At 54.9% G+C, this 19,432-nt stretch overlaps 1 protein-coding gene across 4 annotated transcripts in view; it reads left to right on the top strand.

Annotated features, from left to right (window-relative positions):
- CLEC16A (C-type lectin domain containing 16A) overlaps nt 1–6,441 on the top strand; it is a 237,908-nt gene extending 231,467 nt beyond the window's left edge. For all 4 annotated transcript variants that reach the window (XM_052636154.1, XM_052636153.1, XM_052636156.1 and 1 more), the window contains one exon: nt 2,991–6,441. In XM_052636154.1, the coding sequence (XP_052492114.1) occupies nt 2,991–3,346 (356 nt within the window). In that variant the 3' untranslated portion in view covers nt 3,347–6,441. The remainder of the gene's footprint in view (nt 1–2,990) is intronic.
- The last annotated feature ends 12,991 nt before the right edge of the window (nt 6,442–19,432 follow it).

Here is a 19,432-nt window from a genome sequence, read left to right as displayed (position 1 = left end):
GGGGGTCTCCAGCCCCTTCCCCCCAAGGCCCCCCCAGTTAGGCCATGAGGGCTAGGCAGTAGAATTTGCAAAAAGCCACGAGGAAGTCACCTAGTTGCTTTTTTTTCTTTTTCTTTTCCTCCCTGCCCCACCCCCACCCCACTCTCCCTCTCCTCAGCCTTGCTCCTATCAAGCGGTAGATTCCATCACATGCCAGCCGGAGGCCAAGTCCTTTCACTCGTAAGCGCACTGGTGGACGTGACGCCACCATTCTCCCTTCTTGCGATCAGAGCTCCAAATAGCGGCCGTCTGTGGGCTGCGGTCACTGCACCCTCCCGCGATGCTCCCCCTAGGGTGCCCCCTGCCCCATGCCCTCCGGCTGGGCAGACAGGAGCCTTTGCCTTCTCTTGCATTTAAAAGCTGCCTCCCCTGAGCTTTGCCCTCCTACTTGCTGTCTTTTCTTCCCTACGTCGCTCAGTCCCACCTACCCCAGCCTGAGCATGTCACCCACTCGACTAGGGTCAGCCCTGGAGCTGCAGATCAGCCTCCGAGGGTGGCACCCAGGGGCTCAGGGCACCTGCTGCCTTGGTTTCAACTCGGGGCAGCACCACAGGGAGGCTGAGCACCCCTCACGGGAACTGGACGTCGGGCTCTCTGGCTCCGGCCTCCGCTCGTCTCCTGGGTCAGGCCCAAACCTGTGCCCTCGGAGCTCAGAAACACCAGCAGGCAAGCGAGGCCAGAGGGTCCGCAGTGACCACTGCGGGTCCGTGCTTGACCAGGAACAGTGTCCTCCCTGGGTAATTTTCCCTTGAATGTAGAAATTTTCTCTGAATGTATAAATTTGGAACTAACATTCAGGAAGCAGCTGTTAGTTTAAAAATCGGTAGGCAGATATAGATAGATAGATGGGAAATAGATGACAGAAGATGACCGATAGGCAGATAGAAACAAAGAACAGTGTTGTAGACGGTGGATAAGAAAAGTGTATTTTTCTTGTTAAAAAAAAATAGGAAGAGGCTTTTTTTCAGGGGACAAATGGATCCTTTTAATAAAGTTGTTCTTTTCCTAAAAAAGAAACCACTTTTGTGTGCACTGCTTCATTTGTTGGTTTGTTTCCTAATATATTTAACGGCAGCCTTTGTACACGCTTGATCGTTTTCACCACCAGAAACCCGGGCAGGACTCAGGGAATGAGGTTTGCCAGCCTCTTGAAAATCTGCGTGCAAGTGCAGACCCGAGCAAAGAGGGAATTCTCCTGGAGAATTCTGCAGAAAGCGTGAAGGAAGTGCTCCGAAGCTCTGTCTCCAGATGGCACAGAAGTGCCGTTTGGCTGGTTAGTCATCTCTAAACTGCCTCGCTAGCAGCTAAGCCCACACGTGAGTCCGTCTGTAATAAGTTCCTGGACACGCTCGTGTGAAGCGAGGCAAGGCTGCCGGAGCAGGTGAGCCCCATGCTCAGAGCCTCACGTTCAGGGCGCGCCACGTCCCAAGATGAGCCGAAGGCCTGAAATCAGCCCATCACCACCAGGCGTCCTTACTGAGTGGAGCAAATTCACTGAAATTCAGAGAAACCAGAAAGCGTGTGGGGTTGTTTACTCAGCATTTCTGGGCTCAGATCGCACCTTGAATCATTTTTTCCACCAGTGCTCACCCGTGTCCACCGATACCACCCCATCCCAAAGCCCCGTGTGGTGGTATTCTGTGGGCCTACTCCTAAAAAAAAAAGGTTGCGGGGGGAGAAGAAAAAGGACCTTGTGCAGAAGTGACCTGGGGCCTTTCTGAGCTCGCCGTGCCCGGGGTGGGGTCCTCTGGGAAGGAGCGATGTGTCCTTTGGGAAACCCCATCTGTTGCTTGTGCTTTCTTTCCACGCTGGGGACCCTCTTTCCTCTCTTGCATCCCATTCTGTACGCCCTTCGGTTTTGCTTTGCACTTGGTTTTTCCATTCTTTTGCTCTGTGTTCAGTTTGCGGTTCTGTTTTGTTTTGGCTTAACTTAAAAAAAAAATACAACTCACTTAAGTGGAATCACATTGGACCAAAAAAACGTCTGCCATCATCCCTGGGCCCAGAGTGTTTTTGGATTCCCCTCTCCACACAGTGTGCTCAAAACCCTGTTGACCCCAGGATCTTTAACAAGGGAGATTTGCTCTCCAAGCGAGATGCCCACGGCCTTCTCATCTGTGTTTTCCGATCGCTGGCATGTGAAGTCTTGGCAGATGTTTCCAATGAGGGAGCCCCAGTCCAGCTGGTGTCTCTGCCGGCCCTGCTCCTCTTTGAAAAGCAAATAAGCCATTCGTCTGTAATCTAATCAACGGATTTCAAAAAGCACCAAAAAAGAAACTGCTGCTCCAAAAATAACCGCTTCGGGCCACCCCTCCCTCCTGACGTGGTTTCTCTCGGTGGCCCTGGCATGGGGGGTGGAAAGGGAGAGACCCTCAGCATAGAAATGGCCTGGCAATCACAGCCCCTTGCTGGGTGCTAACTCAGCACTCAGAGCAGGAGCAGGCGAGAGAACCACAGTCCGAAGTCTTGTTCTAGTTTTGCAAAGCTGAGAAGTTCTATAGAATTCTTTTTTTTTTTTTTTTTTAATATTGCAGTGAGTTCCTTCTTGGGCACTGTTACCAAATATAGACTCTGAGAAATGGCCTGCGGTGATCAGCACACCCAAGCCCTTCTCTCCCTAAACATGTATTTCTCCTCAGGCAGGTGGTTCATACTCAGAGCCGGTTTAGGCTGCTTCCTGGCACAGGGAACTGGGCTTCCGGATCCACTCTGCACAGGCCCCTAAATGTGTCCCTTGCTTCACAAGTCAGGGTAACCCTGGGCTTCGACTTGCCCCAGACCTAGGTGGGTCCCCAGAAGGAGGGAGGGGAGGCAAGCTGGTTCCCCCACACACTTCATCTCCCACCCACACGTCCCCGGGCCTTTGTTCAGGACGGGAGCAGAGGGTACCAGCGCTAGTGGAGTCTCTCGGAGCTGAGCGTGCTTCTCTTTCTTCTCCCCTCCTTGCCCAGATGACCCCATGATCACAGAGCAGCCTCAGCCTAACCTCCCCGACCAGTTGGTGATCGTCAACGAAACAGAAGCCGAGGCCAGGCCCGGCAAGAGCCTGGCGAGGAGCACGGACATGGAGCCCGTCACCCTGTCGCCCAGCCTCACCCCCGCCCAGCAGCCCACCATCTCCCTGCTCTGCGAGGACGCTGCAGACACGCTGAGCGTGGAGTCGCTGACCCTCGTCCCGCCCGTCGACCACCACAGCCTCCACGCCCTCACCGGCATCCCGCCGCCACCCTCGCCAGCCATGGTGGCCACAGAGGCCCCGGGCTCGGGGGCTGGGCAGCCAGAGCCAGCAGACCCCGCCGAGCCCTGAGCCGGCCACCTTCAACGTGTACATGTGCGTGTGTGTGTGTGTGGCCCCGCTGGCAGGGACCTGGACCGGCTGACCCCACTCCGGGAACATCCACAGTTCTTCTCGGCCCCAGGGAGCACTTCAAACCACCCTCGGGCTCCTCTGCTCCAATTTTAATCCCCCTTTGACTTCACACCTCTTTGAGTGCAGGCTGGGACCAGTGGCAACACCCCCAGGGAACCCAGATCATCCTACAGCCGCCTCAGGGAGGGGGCTGGGCTCCTGGTCTCAGAGCCCTCGGCCCTGGGGGTGGGGGGGTGCAGTGGCAGGACCCATCAGCAGCACTCGGTTCATCAGCCAGCCCTTCCCCTGTCTTGGAGGTCCTCTGCCACCACCCACAGTGTGCAGAGAAGCAGCGGACGTGGTCACTTCATGTAGAAATTTCTAGAAAAGCGAACTTCGATAAACACCTCCTTGGGATATTTATCCTTGCTTTTGGCAGCAGATGAAAAACAGCTATTTAAAAAGTTCAAAAAAAAAAGAGAAACGTCCTCCGCCCTAAGGTTTGATGTCATGTTAAAAGTGTAATATTCCTGTAGAGAGTTCGTTTTCATTTTCCCTTGAAGTTCCCAGGATTTGCAGTTTAGAGTTTTCTGTCTGGCCTTCTCCATTGTCTTAAGGGATTCTGACTTCTTTGTTTCTCACTAACCCGGCGAGCCTGTGGAATGATAGAAATTCTTCTGGAAAGTTTAAAGTATTGTTTAAGCATAAATAAGGGAGAGACACGTATCCTCAGGTACATACAGAGCTGAGAGGGCCATAAGTTTCTCTGCCGTGGCAGCCCAGGGCGTCACCCAGATCTTTCCATGGAAAGGGGGACTGTGGTCAGGTCCCCTCCCCATCCTTCTGGACTAAAACCAAACAGGACAGTTTTCCAGCATGGCCTTCAATTGTCACCGTCTCTCCACTTGCCTAAGAAAGAACTGTGTGGGACTGCAGGGACTCTGGCCTCTGAGGCTCTGATGGAAAGAAAAGGTCATGGAAACCGTGCTCCAAGGCCATTGCCTGCTGCTCAGCTGTGTGGGTGCCCACAGGCGGGAACACGCCAAGGGTCACCCCCTGCCCAGCAGCGAGGACATGATGTCCTAGGAGCCTGGGTTTTGTCCCTCTTCCTCTCAGCTGCTGCTGTAAAGATGCAAGCTCGTTTGTGTTTGTTTTTGTTTTGTAATGAAAACCCCTGGTTCCTTCTCCATTTGGGCTTGGTGTGTGCAGACCAGGTCTCCTCTATCCGATAAAGCTCCCAAGATGTTCTTTCTGCTCAAACCAGGCACAGCCAAGCGACCCTCACCTCACTGATCGATGTTCAGACCTTGCAGAATTGGCTTCCACGTGTTCCCACAAGAGTGTGAGCACCCACCGTGTCAGCACTGGCCGGGCTGGGTTATCAAGCGGCCTCAGAAAATGCTATGCAAACTCACCTGTTAGAGGGTCCCGTCCCCCTCGCTGCCTCCTCCATCTGCAATCAGGCAGGGCCTGCCTGGGCAGAGTCAGCCTCCTGAAGGAAACACCCGGTTCCCCCGAGGAAGGGGCGTGGCATCTGCGGGACAGGTCTCTCCAGCCATCAGAAGCCCCTGGGCAGGTGAGACCAGCCAGCACCATCAGGGGAAAAGACCCAGCTCAGACAGGGCCATTTCAGCAGAAATTCCAGGGGCCCCAGCAAGGAGGGACAAGCCATGACCTTCAGCGGAGCCCTCCGGAAAGGACAGGCAGCGGGGACAGAAGGATGGAGAAAGTGTGTGTTGTCAGGGGGGGACCCCACTGGTGCCCCTGCTGGATGAGGTGCAGGATCGCTCGGGAGCCCCCCACTTCTACTTTTGAAACGATTTTGGAGCAGCAGAAAGGAGGAAAGGCCAGTGGCATTGTTCTGAGGAAGAAGCCCAGGCAGGTGGACCCAGCCCTTCAAGCTCTAAAGGAGCAAGGTCTCAGCCAGCAGGGACCGCATGCCCGGAAGGACCCGGGGCAGCATCGCCGGGCGGGAGAGCTAAACGCAGACCAGCCTCCGTGGGCTGTTGAGCAGAAGGTGCGATCAGGCCAAGCTTCCACCCCATGCCTGGCCCAGGGGCAGACCTCTCCCTAGGTGGGCTCGCAGGGTTGGTCCCGGGCCGCCCACAGCCTGCTGGCAGCCAGATCCCCACTGTCTGGGCAGCACTGGGCACAGCCGTGTCTTCAGGAGCACCCCTGAAAAGCGAACACTGGGGGCACCTCCAGAGGGGCCCTTCTAGACAGCAGGCACTGGGTCTCCGGGGCAGAGAGAGTTAGAACCAGGAATTCTTGGTAAGCCTGGGGCGGGCGGGGGCCATGGCCGCGTGACACGTGTGGTACCAGACTCAGATCACCCATCTCTCCATTTCGACGTCCTGTCCCTCCAGAGACCCTCCCCAAGTCCACATCAGGCCCGTTGGGTTTGCCAAGTCAGGGGCAGAGCTGGTCACATCTACCCCCAAATATCAGCTTTGAAAGTGGCTAGGGAAAAGCACATGTGTTTCTGGTTTGCCAGCAGGGGCGCCTCAAAGTCAGACAACCACGTGCTCCCCCACCCACCCGGGAGGGGGTATTGATTGTCCTGCGGCACCAGCAGACCCTCTGTGCCCCCTTGCCCCTCCAGGCCTGCCCTGCTTGCTACTCTCTGCAGAAGGCAGCTCGCCACGCCCCCCCAGACACCTGCCCTGCAACCAGCGGCTGAGTGACGGAATGCACCTCTCTACACACATACACTAGATTTCCCTAAGGTCTCAAGATGCACTGGTCCAAAAGGCGTGAGGCGGGGTGAGAACCAACACTCACCTTCTTTTCTAGATGCAATAAATAAGAAATATTTAATGTAGTCACGATGACAGGGGGCGGAAACTGTAAGGGTTCCTTATGTTCCTCCGAGTTGAAAATATGTAAATAACTCTTGTCCCGGGGTGGAGTGGGATTGAGAAACCTCATGCTTTCTGGGCCTCGGGACCATTCCAGGGAAGTACCTGCTCTCGCCAGCATGACTCATGCTTCGTGGGTACTGAACACAAGGGTGGAAATGAAAACTGGAACTTCCTTGTAAATTTGAATTTGGCAATAAAAAAAAAAAAAAGTTACCGAGAATGTGGCCGCTGCTCCTTGGCTCTGTGGCAGGAAGGCCACAGCCCAGCAGAGGGGAAGGTTCTCGGCCGTCTGACCCCCCCGCCCTATTGGAGCTGCCGGGTGGGGTGCAGCCACTGGGTCCTCCCCGCCTCCACCCTGGCCAGGTACCCCCAGTTCCCGAAAGGAGGGCCGGGGAGAACACCTCCGAAAAGAGCCCCCAAGCCCCGGCAGGTCGGGTGCCATGAGCCTGGAGCGTCTGTCAGCTGCTGGGCTCTGTCTGAGCCTCAGCTTCCACAGCTAGAGAATGGGCTCGTGACATCCCTGCCTCGTAGGCTGAGCATGGGGCCCGGTGCAATGTTGCTGCACCTTGGGCTCCCCACCGAGGACAGTCGGGTGAGGTTGTGCCGGGAGGAGCCTTTCCCGGGCAGCATGGGCTCTGGCAATCCCTAGAGGTGGCATCACAGCTTGTTCTCAGAACTTGTGACACTCCAGCTCAAAGCTGGCCCAGAAACAGCCGGAACCTCTGGGGCTCGAGGTAAAACCCAAGTTGAGCGAGGCATAAAGGGGGCTCCCCGCTCGTGCCAAGGGTTGAGGCGATGCCGAGAGAAGGTGGGGGCCCCTGCTCTGTGGCCAGCCTGACACTGGCCGCCAGCAGGCCTCCCTTCCCCAACAGGCCCGGATTCCTCCCCTGAAGCCTGCCCACGAGGCCCAGGGCTGAGGTTGGACCCCTCTCTGCAGCAGGGCCTGCAGGGTGCCCAGCACAGGTCCAGGGATTTCATTCGTGACGTGAAATGCTGGAATAACTTCAGTCTCGAAAAAGGCACTTGCTGGAAAGATCCCCCCCAGAGAGAAGGTGGAAGACCGGCCTTGGGGCAGCAGCTGTCGGCTCCCTGCCTGCAGAGGGTCTCAGAGCCTCCCTGGGCCAGGCCCTGGGCTGGGGAGACAGGCCCCAGGAGCCCAGGGAGAGGCCCACAAGCTCCCACCTGCAGCGCATGCTTCTTGCGAATGAGGAAACAGGCCGGTGGGCTCCTCCGGGCACAGCCCGCCCTTCATTTCGTGCTGCCCCCGGGCGGCCAGGCCGAGCGCCCCAGGCTCTTTACAGGAAGGAGGGAATGGGTGTTGGAATCATCTGGATGCAGTTCACAGTCTGGCACCATGGGCTGCCCCAGGCCCGGCCAGGGAGAGCCGGAGACGGTGTCAATGGGAGAGCCCTGTGGGCAGCTTGCCTCAGAGGGTGCCCTGCGGACCGTGGCCTTTTCCTCCTCAGCCTCCCGGTTCTTCGGGCAGTACCAGCCTCTCCTCAGGAGGCAGAGTCTGGAGCCAGTTCACCCCTGCAGGCTTGGGGTGCAAACCAAGGGCGGGAACCTGCTGCCACATGGGTTGTTTGGCTCATGGAGAGAACCGGGGGTCTGCAAGGGTGAAGTGCTGCACCCAGGGCAGGCGGCCTGGGAGCCTGGGGCTCTTGCCATGAGACCCTCAGGGGCAGCTTCCACCACTCCCCTTGCTGGGCCTGCCTGGTGGCCATGGGCCAGTCGCTGCATCTCCTGGTCTCTGGTTCTGTGTGAGGCAGGCTCAGGAGCCCCCAGCTGCATGTACCCTCTGACTGCAAGGGGCCCAGGGTTTCCTCAGGAGTCTGCCTCGGGGAGGGTGACTGGCAGGCCCAGCCCAGCCTCCTCTGACGGTACCTGGAAGATGGAAGGGTGTTTGGGAGGGAGGGGGCAGCATCTTGTCCCTGAGTGACCTTGCCTCCCGTGTGGAGGACCATTTCCCAGCTGGCCGCCTGCTGGAACCCCACCCTCTGTGGTCCTGCCTCCTCGCCGCCCTTCAGGGCGATGGGGAAAAAAAAAAAAACCCTTACCATCTGAAGTGCTTTTCTCCAAAGGAAGATAGGTTTGAATCACCACACTGGGAACAGGTGGGGCTTCCTGGGAGCTGACTAGTGTGCAGATAAGGCCTTGTGGGGCCGCCCCCCGCCCTGAGCCTCAGCTTCCCACCCCCAGCTCAGCCCTGCTGTGGCCCACCAGTCCCCACCAGTCCTCCTCCTGGGCCACGGCCGTCCAGCCCAGCCCGGCTTCCCTCCAGAACGGTAGCAAGTACCCACCTTGAACCACCCTTGCTCAACACCTGAATGTCACTGCCACCTGAAACCACCTCCATAGTTAATTCAGACCTCATATCCGTGCCAAGGGCCCCACTCTGCAGCGGCCCAGTGCTAGGCCGGGCTCCTCCTAGAGAGATGATGGTGATAGATAGATAAGACAAACAGAAAGGCAGGGGAACATCCTGACGTGACCCTGTGCCCAAGGCTTCTGCCTGAGCGACCACTCGAGACCCCGAGTCTGCTCCAGGAGCTTTAGCCTCAGAGCTGAGAGCAGTGGATGTTTTAAAGCCAATAAGTAGGGCTTCCCTGGTAGCTCAGTGGTAAAGAATTACTGAATCCACCTGCCAGTGCAGAAGACATGGGTTCAAGCCCCGATCTGAGAAGATTTCACATGCCTTGGAGCAACTAAACCCCATGCACCACTACTGAGCCTGAGCTCTGGAGCCCAGCAGCCACAGCCACTGAAGCCTGCGCACCTTAGAGCCCGTGCTTTGCAACAAGAGAAGCGACTGCAATGAGAAGCCCGCGCGCCTCAACTAGAGAATAGCCCCCACTCGGCACAACTAGAGAAAGCAGCAGCGAAGATCCAGCGCAGCTAAAAATAAATGATTTTTTTAAAAGCCAAAACATGGAGGGTTTACAGCTAAGAAGTGATGTGATTGGACATCAGGAGATCACGGGGCCTGCAGGTGAAGGACAGTCAGGAGGGGCCCATCGTGTGGGGAGGGGTCACTAGGGAAGGGGCCTGCGACAGGTTTAGGAGGTAAGCCTGACAAGCTAGTTGGACCGACCACGAGGGAGAGAGCTCAGTGTCCCGCTGAACAGCTTCCAGCTGCCACCTCCTCTCTCCACTCCTTTCTTCCTTAACCTGTTTCATCGTTTACTCTGTTGCTTCCACTGATCGCCAGAGGACTGCGGAGGCCTGGTGACAGTTTGGCAAAGCCGAGAAAAATATTAGCATTTTCCGCAATCCCACCATGAAGGGACAACCCATGTGGGCACGCTGTGAGATGTCCTCCCAGTCTTTTTTTCTATGCCTTTTAGCAAAACAGGGGGTGTGATTTCACGACCCGCTTTTGACACTTAGCCCCCTGGTCTCGGCATTGCCCGTGTTACCCGAAGCTCTGTTTCCAAAGAATGTAGAAAGTACTGCCTCAGGGTTGTATCCCTCGGGTTAGCTGTCGCCCAGGGGTGGACCTTAGAGTTGCTTCCACTTTTATTATTTTAAATCACCCTGGCATGAACCCCTTTACACATAAACCTTTGTCCACATTTTATGTTATCAATCCCTAGAAGAGGTTCCGAGCATAGGTCGTAGAAACATAAATCACCTTCCGGCTCTGGCTGTAAATTGCCCAGTGGCTTTCAGTAAAGGTTGGCTCATCAACTCTCCCACCAGCTGTGTGCCATTTCTCCGCAGCAGCCTCAGCCTGAATGCTGCCAGTTTTTAAATTCTCCCCCATGGACTTCCCTGGTAGTCCAGTGGTTACGACTCTTGCCTACCAATGAAGGGGACAGGGGTTCGGTCCCTGGTCCAGGAAGACCCCACATGCCAAGGAGCAGCTAAGCTCCATAGCTGCTTGAGCCCGCGCTCTAGAGCCCAGGAGCCACATCGAAGACCCAACACAGCCAAACGAAAAATTTTAAACATTCACCCCAGTTTTATAGCCCAGCTCAAAGCTTACCTCCTCAATGAAGCCTCTGGGATTTCCCCTCTCCATTCTCCACTTTCCCAGGCTGGTGGCTTCCCTCCTCCCACTTGCCCCAAGCCCTTCCCAGGTGCCGCTAACTTGGACCTGATGTTTCCAGGCATCAGGCAGATGAGTCCTCATCCACCCAGCTTCCCAGCCCCAATCAGTCAACACATTTTGAGCCTCTATAAGGTTTCCCAATAGCCTTTGAGGTTGGCATTATGTCCCCTTTGGGCTTTGCAGGAGGCTCAGTGGTAAAGAATCCACCTGCCAATGCAGGAGATGCAAGAGACTCGGGTTTGATCCCTGGGTTGGGAAGATCCCCTGGAGAAGGGAATGGCTACCCACTCCAGCATGCTTGCCTGGAGAATCCCATGGACATGGAAGAATGGCAGGCTACAGTCCATGGGGTCACAAAGAGCCAAACACAAGTGAGCACACACGCATGCCCTTTTACAGAGGAGCAACTGAGACCCAGCCCGGAGAGGCCATGTGACTTACCCAAGGTTGCGCAGCTGCCAAGAGGTGTTGCAGGGGCTAGAAGAGCAACAACTGCTGCTTAACGGACGCTTCGTTCAGGCCAAGCCCGGCTAAGCAATGCGCATGCCTGGTCTCATGGCATTTCACAGATGAGGAAACTGAGACCTAGGGCACCCAGCTCAGAAGTGGTGGAGCCTCAAGCCAGAGTCTGTGAGGCTCCCAGTCATGTCCTCCACCTCTCAGAGAGCAATGTGAGGAGCCCCCACCCTACGTGCGAGGGGCCCGGCCAAGCAGGCCCTTCGCCCACTCCAGCAAATTCACAGGAACTGTTTGGAAATTGCCCTATAACCCTCTGTGTCTTCTCTTGAATCTGCTTATCTCCTGCACTTTATTGATTTGGCTTTCCTGCCAACCCAACTGGGCGGGAACAGCCCTTTGGTGACAACCACTGCCAAATACCTGGGAAACTGCACCCTCTGCCCAGCCTTGGTGGCATCTGAGAAGTGACACAGAGCCCCACGGCCCTCCAGCCCCTCCCTGGGAGGCCTCGGCGGACAGGAAGGAAAGGTTTCACTTCTCCCTTCATTTGAACATTTATTCAACAAACACTGATTGAGCACTTACTGTGTACCAGGCACTGGGGAGGCAGCAGTGAGCAAGTCAAGCAGAGCTCCGTGCCCCCTGGAGCAGACCACCCAGGAGGGGGAAGCAGGCAGTAAAGAAAATAAGTACGGAAATTTCGGAGTGAGTCGAAAATGCTGAGTAAAGGAGAAAATATAAATAGAGCTGAGGAAGGGGGCCCAGCCAGCCAATTCAGCTGCAAGTCGGTCAAGGAGATCAAGGACATTGAACAAAGAAGGAAGGAAGCAAGGGAGAAATAGACTCTGGATTAGAGCATTTCAGGAAGAAGGGGCAGCTGGTGCAAAGGCCCTGGGGCTCGCTAGAGGAACTGCAAGTGCTGGAGTGGCTGGGGAGGACCCAGGAAGGGTGAGAGCTGAGAGGAGTAGTGTAACGGGACCAGCAGGGTCCTGGGAGGCCGCTGGGGGCACTTGGACTTTTCTCAGGGGAGAGTGGGGAGCCCTGGGAGGACTGTGAGGAGAGAAGGACCATGTCATGACCTAGGTTTTTACTTTTATTTTATTTTTTTCATTTTATTTTCAGTCGCCCTGAGTCTCCGTCTCTGCGCGCAGGCTTTCTCTAGTTGTGGCGAGCAGGGGCTACTCTCTAGTTGTGGTTCAGGGGTTTCTCATTGCCGTGGCTTCTCTTACTGCAGAGCACGGCTCTAGGCACACGAGTTTCAGTCACTGTAGCTCAGTAGTTGCAGCTTGGGGAGGGGGAGGATCCCAGAGCTTGCAGGCTTCAGCAGTTGGGGCACACAGGCTCAGTTGCTGCATGACATGTGGGATCTTCCTGGACCAGTGATCGAACCTGTGTCCCCTGCACTGGCAAGCAGATTCTTATCCACTGGGCCACCAGGGAATTCCATGACCTAGGTTTTAATAGGGTCACCCCCAGATTGCTGCTTGAAGAATATTCTGGATCAGTCTAAGAGTGGCCAAAAACCCAGCTAACCAATCTGACGAAGCCCCGAAGCTTTGCCCCAAGGGCTACATACACACACACACATGCTCATGTAAATATGCACATGTGCACACATGTGCACCTGCTTATACACACACAGAGAGAGCCTGGGGCCAGACAGACCCAGGCTCCATCCCTGACTCCATAACCAACTTTCTCTGTGACCAAGAGCAAGTGACCTCCCATCTTTGAGCCTCAGTTTCCCCTGCTGGTAAATGGGAGTTCAGAACCTTCTTCCCGAAGTACCCGTGGGCAAACTGTGCAGTTTGCCAAGAGGAGGGGTGTCACATGACTGGCCCCCAGCAGCACCTGCGCCTTTCTCCTTGAGGTGCCGTGGGATGGGGAATCACCTGGTTACCTTCGTCTCTGACCTCGGGGAGCTGGAGATGCCTTCTGGTCCCTGGAGTCTCTGGGCAAGGTTGTCCCAGGCTGGGCAGGGGACTGCACGGACCACCTGAGGGAGCACCCAGCTTCTGGGTGGAAGCCCTATAAACAGCCCACCACAGGGTCCAGCCAAGGGTCTGGAACCTCCAGGCTCAAACATCCACCTTGGATGCTTCTAGGTGGTGGCAAGGTAATCGTGAGAAACACCTGGAGGACATGTTCTGAAGGTTGAGTCTATGCTCTCCTGCCCCGCGTTATTATTTCACAAACACGTATCATCATCAATGTCCGTCTTTATCCTCACCTTCATCCCCATCTCAGCATCATCTTCTTCATTCTCATCCTCTGTATGATCTTCTTCATCCTCATCCTCACCTTCATCATCGTCCCCACCATTGTCAACTTCAGCCTCATCTTCATCAATTTCTTCACCCTCAACATCATTCTCATCTTCTTCATCCTCATCCTCATTATCTTCATCACTAGTCTTCACAAAGCGTCACCTCTGCATCAGACCCTGTGCTAAGCATGTTGTCATGATCCATCTCATTTCATCCTCTCAGTAATCTTGTAAGGCGGGTACTATGATCTCCATGCTTTCCAGATGGGGAAACAGGTCCAGACAGATTAAAAGACTTGCCCACAGTTGCAGATCTGGAGCGAAGAACTGGGGTTGATTCCCACTGTTATAGGCCTCCTCAAGTGCCCTGACCTTGACCCCAGCTCAGTGGGGAAACCCCAGTCAAGGCCTGGGCGCCATTGGCAGGCTTTGCACACAGTTCCTGGCCTTGCTAGAGTTACCAGGCCTCGTCTGCTTCTCCACTAATGCCCCCCTCTCCTGCAGAACTTTCCCTTTCCCCAGGTCAGGGAGGGTCAGCCCTGCTTCCCAGGGGGGCAACTGAATCAGGGAAAAGCCGACTTACTCTTGTAGTAAGCACAATACTCAAAGCCAGGTCCTCCCCACAGTCCCCCCATGGGGGGCTGATGAGAATCGGGGCATCTGTGAGGCTGGGGATGTGTTACCATCCGAGGAGGCTGTCCCCCTCCATCACAGCCTCCAGGGACCCTCTAAAGCCACTCCCACCCCCTCGAGTTCCCCTAATGGCTCTCAACATTCCCACTGGGTCCCCCCAAGTGAGAGAGATACCCTCAGTTCAGTTCAGTTCAGTCGCTCAGTCGTGTCCGACTCTTTGCGACCCCATGAATCGCAGCACGCCAGGCCTCCCTGTCCATCACCACCTCCTGGAGTTCACTCAGACTCACGTCCATCAAGTCAGTGATGCCATCGAGCCATCTCATCCTCTCTAGTCCCCTTCTCCTCCTGCCCCCAATCCCTCCCAGCATCAGAGTCTTTTCCAATGAGAAAACTCTTCCCATGAGGTGGCCAAAGTACTGGTGTTTCAGCTTTAGCATCATTCTTTCCAAAGAAATCCCAGGGCTGATCTCCTTCAGAATGGGCTCGTTGGATCTCCTTACAGTCCAAGGGACTCTCAAGAGTCTTCTCCAACACCACAGTTCAAAAGCATCAATTCTTTGGCACTCAGCCTTCTTCACAGTCCAACTCTCACATCCATACACGACCACAGGAAAAACCATAGCCTTGACTAGACGGACCTTTGTTGACAAAGTAATGTCTCTGCTTTTGAATACGCTGTCTAGGCTGGTCATAACTTTCCTTCCAAGGAGTAAGTGTCTTTTAATTTCATGGCTGCAGTCACCATCTGCAGTGATTTTGGAGCCCCAAAAAATAAAGTCTGACACTGTTTCCACTGTTTCCCCATCTATTTCCCATGAAGTGATGGGACCAGATGCCATGATCTTCGTTTTCTGAATGTTGAGCTTTAGGCCAACTTTTTCACTCTCCACTTTCACTTTCATCAAGAGGCTTTTGAGTTCCTCTTCACTTTCTGCCATAAGGGTGGTGTCATCTGCATATCTGAGGTTATTGACATTTCTCCCGGCAATCTTGATTCCAGTTTGTGTTTCTTCCAGCCCAGCGTTTCTCATGATGTACTCTGCATATAAATTAATAAGCAGGGTGACAATATACAGCCTTGACGTACTCCTTTTCCTATTTGAAACCAGTCTGTTGTTCCATGTCCAGTTCTAACTGTTGCTTCCTGACCTGCATACAGATTTCTCAAGAGGCAGGTCAGGTGGTCTGGTATTCCCATCTCTTTCAGAATTTTCCACAGTTCATTGTGATCCACACAGTCAAAGGCTTTGGCATAGTCAATGACGCAGAAATAGATGTTTTTCTAGAACTCTCTTGCTTTTTCCATGATCCAGTGGATGTTTGCAATTTGATCTCTGGTTCTTCTGCCTTTTCTAAAACCAGTTTGAGCATCTGGAAGTTCACAGTTCACATATTGCTGAAGCCTGGCTTGGAGAATTTTGAGCATTACTTTACTAGCATGTGAGATGAGTGCAATTATGCGGTAGTTTGAGCATTCTTTGGCATTGCCTTTCTCTGGAATTGGAATGAAAACTGACCTTTTACAGTCCTGCTCTGGGGGGTCTCCAATAACCAGATCACAGGCAAGAAAGCTCAGTTCTCATTTTTTATATTCTCTTCTGGTCCTTCAGGGGGAGGCAAAGAGAAAACCTCCATCGGGTCCTCATCTCCCTTTAACAACCTTTAGAACATCTGCCAATTTCCCCTTTCAGCAAAAGAGAGAACCCCCGTCCGCCCGCGCACCACCGCCCCATCCATCCCCAATCTTCAACCCCCAACCTCTGGAGCCAGAACTGTTTTGTCTTCATTGTACTTGTTTATAGTTACCGGCTAAAAGCCAGACTGGTGTGGTGCTTGCGGTGATAGTGTGAAATGTCCATTTTGATTAAAATGAGCTTTTCAAAGTGTTGGGTTTAAAATAAATTTGTTGACCATAATGAGACATCACCTTGCACCTGTTAGAACGTCCGTCAGCAAAAAGATAAGAGATGACAAGTGTTGAGAAGCACTTGGAGGAAAGGCAACCTTTGTGTACTCTTGGTGGGAAGGTAATTTGGTGCAGCCACTGTGGAGAACAGTATGGCAGTTCCTCAAAACAATTAAAAAATAGAACTATCATATGATCCAGCAATTCCACTCCTGGGCATACACCTGAAGGAAATGAAATCACTGTGTCAGAGAGAGTTCTTCACCCCTCTGGGTCACTGCATCATCAGCGACAACAGTCAAGGTGCGGAAACAATCTAAGCGTCTTGTCAATGGATGAATACAGAAGATACACATATATACACAATAGAATGTTATTCAGCCACCGGAAGGAAGGAAATCCTGCCACAACGTGGGATGTGATGGATGGACCTTGAGGACAAAAACCAAATAAGTCAGGGAAAGACAAATACCAGACAACCTCATTTATTTTAATTAACTGATTAATTTTTGGCTGTGCCAGGTCTTTCTTGCCACCTGCAGGCTCAGTAGTTTCAAGGCACAGGCTTAGTTGCCCCTGAGGCACGTGGGATCTTAGTTCCCTGACCAAGGAGTGAACCTGTGTCCCCTGCATTGGAAGGTGGATTCTTAACCACTGGACCACCAGGAAAATCCCCTGGACTAGCTCATTTATGTGGAATTGAAACAAAGGAACTCATAGAAACAGACATTACATTTGTGGCTACCAGACGGAAAAAGGGAGACCAGCTCTGGCTCAGCCTAGGAGGATGTGCGTGGGGCTGTGCCAACCCCAGGAGGACGGAGAGGAGGCAGGTGAGCACGGAGGAGGAGCCTCGCCTCCCGGTGGAATAGCGGGGGGCTTGGAGGTGGAACAGCGACGAGCAGGGCCTGAGACTGTGCCCACCCCTGGTGCCTGCAGCCTCTGAAGGGCCCTGCAGAAACCCCAGAAGTTCTCACAAGCCCAGGTCCTAAGCAGGCCGGGATCTGCTGAGACACAAGCGGCTGAAAGCAGCCAGGGTGAGGTCTCCCTCGGCCACCTTGCCAGCCCCTGACTCAGTGAAGGGTCACCGGCAAACCCAGGATGGCCCGTGTTCCACCCGCATGGCTCAGCACAGGGCGGCCCAGGCTGGGGGCAGCAGTGATGGGCCGACTTTGCCCACTTCTCCGAAGGAAGCCTCCGGGCACCCAGTTTCTAGAAGGAAGGGCCTCACCCAGTGTTTACCTGCTGGCACTGGTGCCAGTGGCCAGGCGTGCCCTGACACGTGTGCCCTGCTGGGAGGAAGGGAGTGGTCAGGGGCCCTCGGGCAGGGCTCCTGTGAGTCTGCCCACCTGCCAACACCCAGCAGGTGGACAAAGCAGATGTGGCCTCCACGATCCCCTTCCCCTGCCACCCCCACCCCAGGCAGGCCTCCTCTCCCCTCCCTGTGCCTCGGTTTCCTCATCTGATTCATGGACACAGTAACACTTCCTTCCTGGGATTGTCAAAATTAAAGGAAACCACGCGCAGGCTGGCTGGGTTGCTTCAAGGAGCGTGGACTTCATCGTGAGTGCGCTGTGGGGAGGCCCAGTGGAGTCTTCAGGGGAATGAAACCTACTAAACATGACACATTTGAAAATACGTATTGGTGGTGGCTCAGTGGTGAAGCATCCACCTGCCAGTGAAGGAGACGTGGGTTCGATCCCTGGGTCGGGAAGATCCCCTGGAGAAGGGAATGGCAACCCACTCCAGTATTCTTGCCTGGAGAATCCCACGGACAGAGGAGCCTGGTGGGCTACAGTCTAAGGTTCACAAAAAGTCGGATGTAACTTAACAACTAAACAGCAACAGCAACCGGTAAGCTCAGAAGAAAAGCAAATCCTAGGGGCCAGCAAGAAAGAGGGAATCCTAGGTGACCAGAGGTGGACGCTGGGACCTCCTGCCCACCTGGGGTCGGAGGACCTGACCTTGCAACAGAGCCGGGGCAGGGTGGGGACGGAGAATCCTCATGACTCAGGACCCTGGAAAGCAACCCCTTCCAAAAGAGGGGGCGGCAGTCTGCCCTCCCACCCAGGGGTGCAGCAGGAGACGAGGGAAGGGGCTGAAGCATCGAGAGAGAACTTGAAAGTCTGAGACTGGGAGGGTGGGGGTGGGGCAGGCGGGTCTGCGATCTGAAATGATGCTCCCCCAGGCGGCTGCAGTCTCAAACCAAACCGTCCTATGAGCATCCATCTGCAGCATCGGCCAGAGCTGCCTCAACAGGCCTCTGCGGAAGGTGGGACGCCTGCCCACAGAGTCGCGAGCAGGCTCGTAGTACTGAAGATGAGCTCATGGTGAACCTTAGGAACTAGTGGAGGAATCCCACCTGGTGGGAGGAGCCTCACCTGAGTGGTCCTTACTCACAGGGCCACCAGCAGCTCTACCATCCCCCACCTGATGTCAGGACCGCCGCCAAAACCCCTGCCCCTTCACACTCCCAAACCCGGGAGACCGCACTTCTCATCAGTGCCTCAAGGGAGCCTGGGGTTCGTGTGGAGGAATTCCAGGGGGTGGGGTAGGGCTGAGTGTCTCCCCTGGGTCCACTAGGTGGGGACAGAGAGGGTCCTGTGCAGTGGGGAGACCACGGGGCACTGAAGCCCCCAGAAGTCCTCCGAGAACTGGAGGCAGGTGCGGGCCTCCCGCAGGGATCCAGTGCAGGCGTGGGGCGCTTGCGGAGCCTCCAGGGACTGTGGCCTCTGGGAGGCAAGTCTCCAAGATGCAAGGATGTGATGGATGCTGCGATGGATGCAGAGACCCAGGGGACCAACCAGGTCACTGCCATCACTCACCACAGTCCCAGAGTGAGGCCGACAACTCAAGGTGTGTGGGGTGCCCTGGGGCTGGGACAGGAGCACAGAGGAGGGGTCCCCAACCCAGTGGCAGAGGCAGGCTTGAGAAGGACAGTGACTTTTTTTTTTCTGGAGATGGTGGCAGGCCTGGATTCAGATCCTGACTCCGCACAGCAGTACTGAGTTTTCCTGTGCCTCAGTTTTACCCTCTGTGTAATGGAGGTAACAATAGTCCTCCTCCCGGGGCCCTGGGAGGATTGTAGGCTATAACACACTTGGCTGGGCAGCTGCTGGGAGGCCAGGCCCACAGAAGAATGGCTGGGCTTATTACTAATGAATGAAGATGAGTCACCCAAATGGGCCACCGTCATCGATCTGATGCAATGAATGGGCAGATGAGAGAAATGAATCAATGAATGAAAAGTTCGGTACTGGCTTACAGGGAGGGGATCTTAACCCTGAGGAGGGGAGCAAAGGCCCACCCTGAGTCAGAACTGGGCCAGAGGTCAGGTGATGGCTCCCTATGGCACTGGCTGCACACTCGTGACACCCCACTTAATCACTCCCCAACAATAACATGCCAAGGACTTTAGCAGGGTTCCCCTGAGTCACTTTTCCTGCAGGCCAGCAATTCAGTGTCTTCCCTCCCCCCAACCCCTCCCCCCGGGGCTTGGGAGACACTGAATCAGGGCTTTTGGGGCAGTGGAGAAGGATGAAAATCTAGATTCAGCAAGGAGTGTCCAAGGAAGTCAGAGGCTGGCCCCTCCCTGGACCAGGGGACCCCGCCCAAGACTGCAGAGCTTGGCGATCCTTGTGGTGGGACCCAGTGGTCTTCCTGCCCCACCTCTGCTCTGGGCTGAGCCTTTGGGTGCTGAGGTCACACCCCCCTCCCAAGCAACCCTGTCCACCAGAAGAAATAATAGTAATGGCCATGATAGATTTATGGAGCCAGGCACGGTGCCAAGGGCTGCCATTCACTTCCTCATCCAGTTCTGCCTGGGGGTTAGAAACAACGGAGACCCTGATTGGCCACTGGTTTT

This window comes from Budorcas taxicolor, chromosome 2 (genome assembly GCF_023091745.1).
Source record: "Budorcas taxicolor isolate Tak-1 chromosome 2, Takin1.1, whole genome shotgun sequence".
NCBI lineage: Eukaryota > Metazoa > Chordata > Mammalia > Artiodactyla > Bovidae > Budorcas > Budorcas taxicolor.
This window is presented reverse-complemented; position numbering and strand designations above follow the sequence as displayed.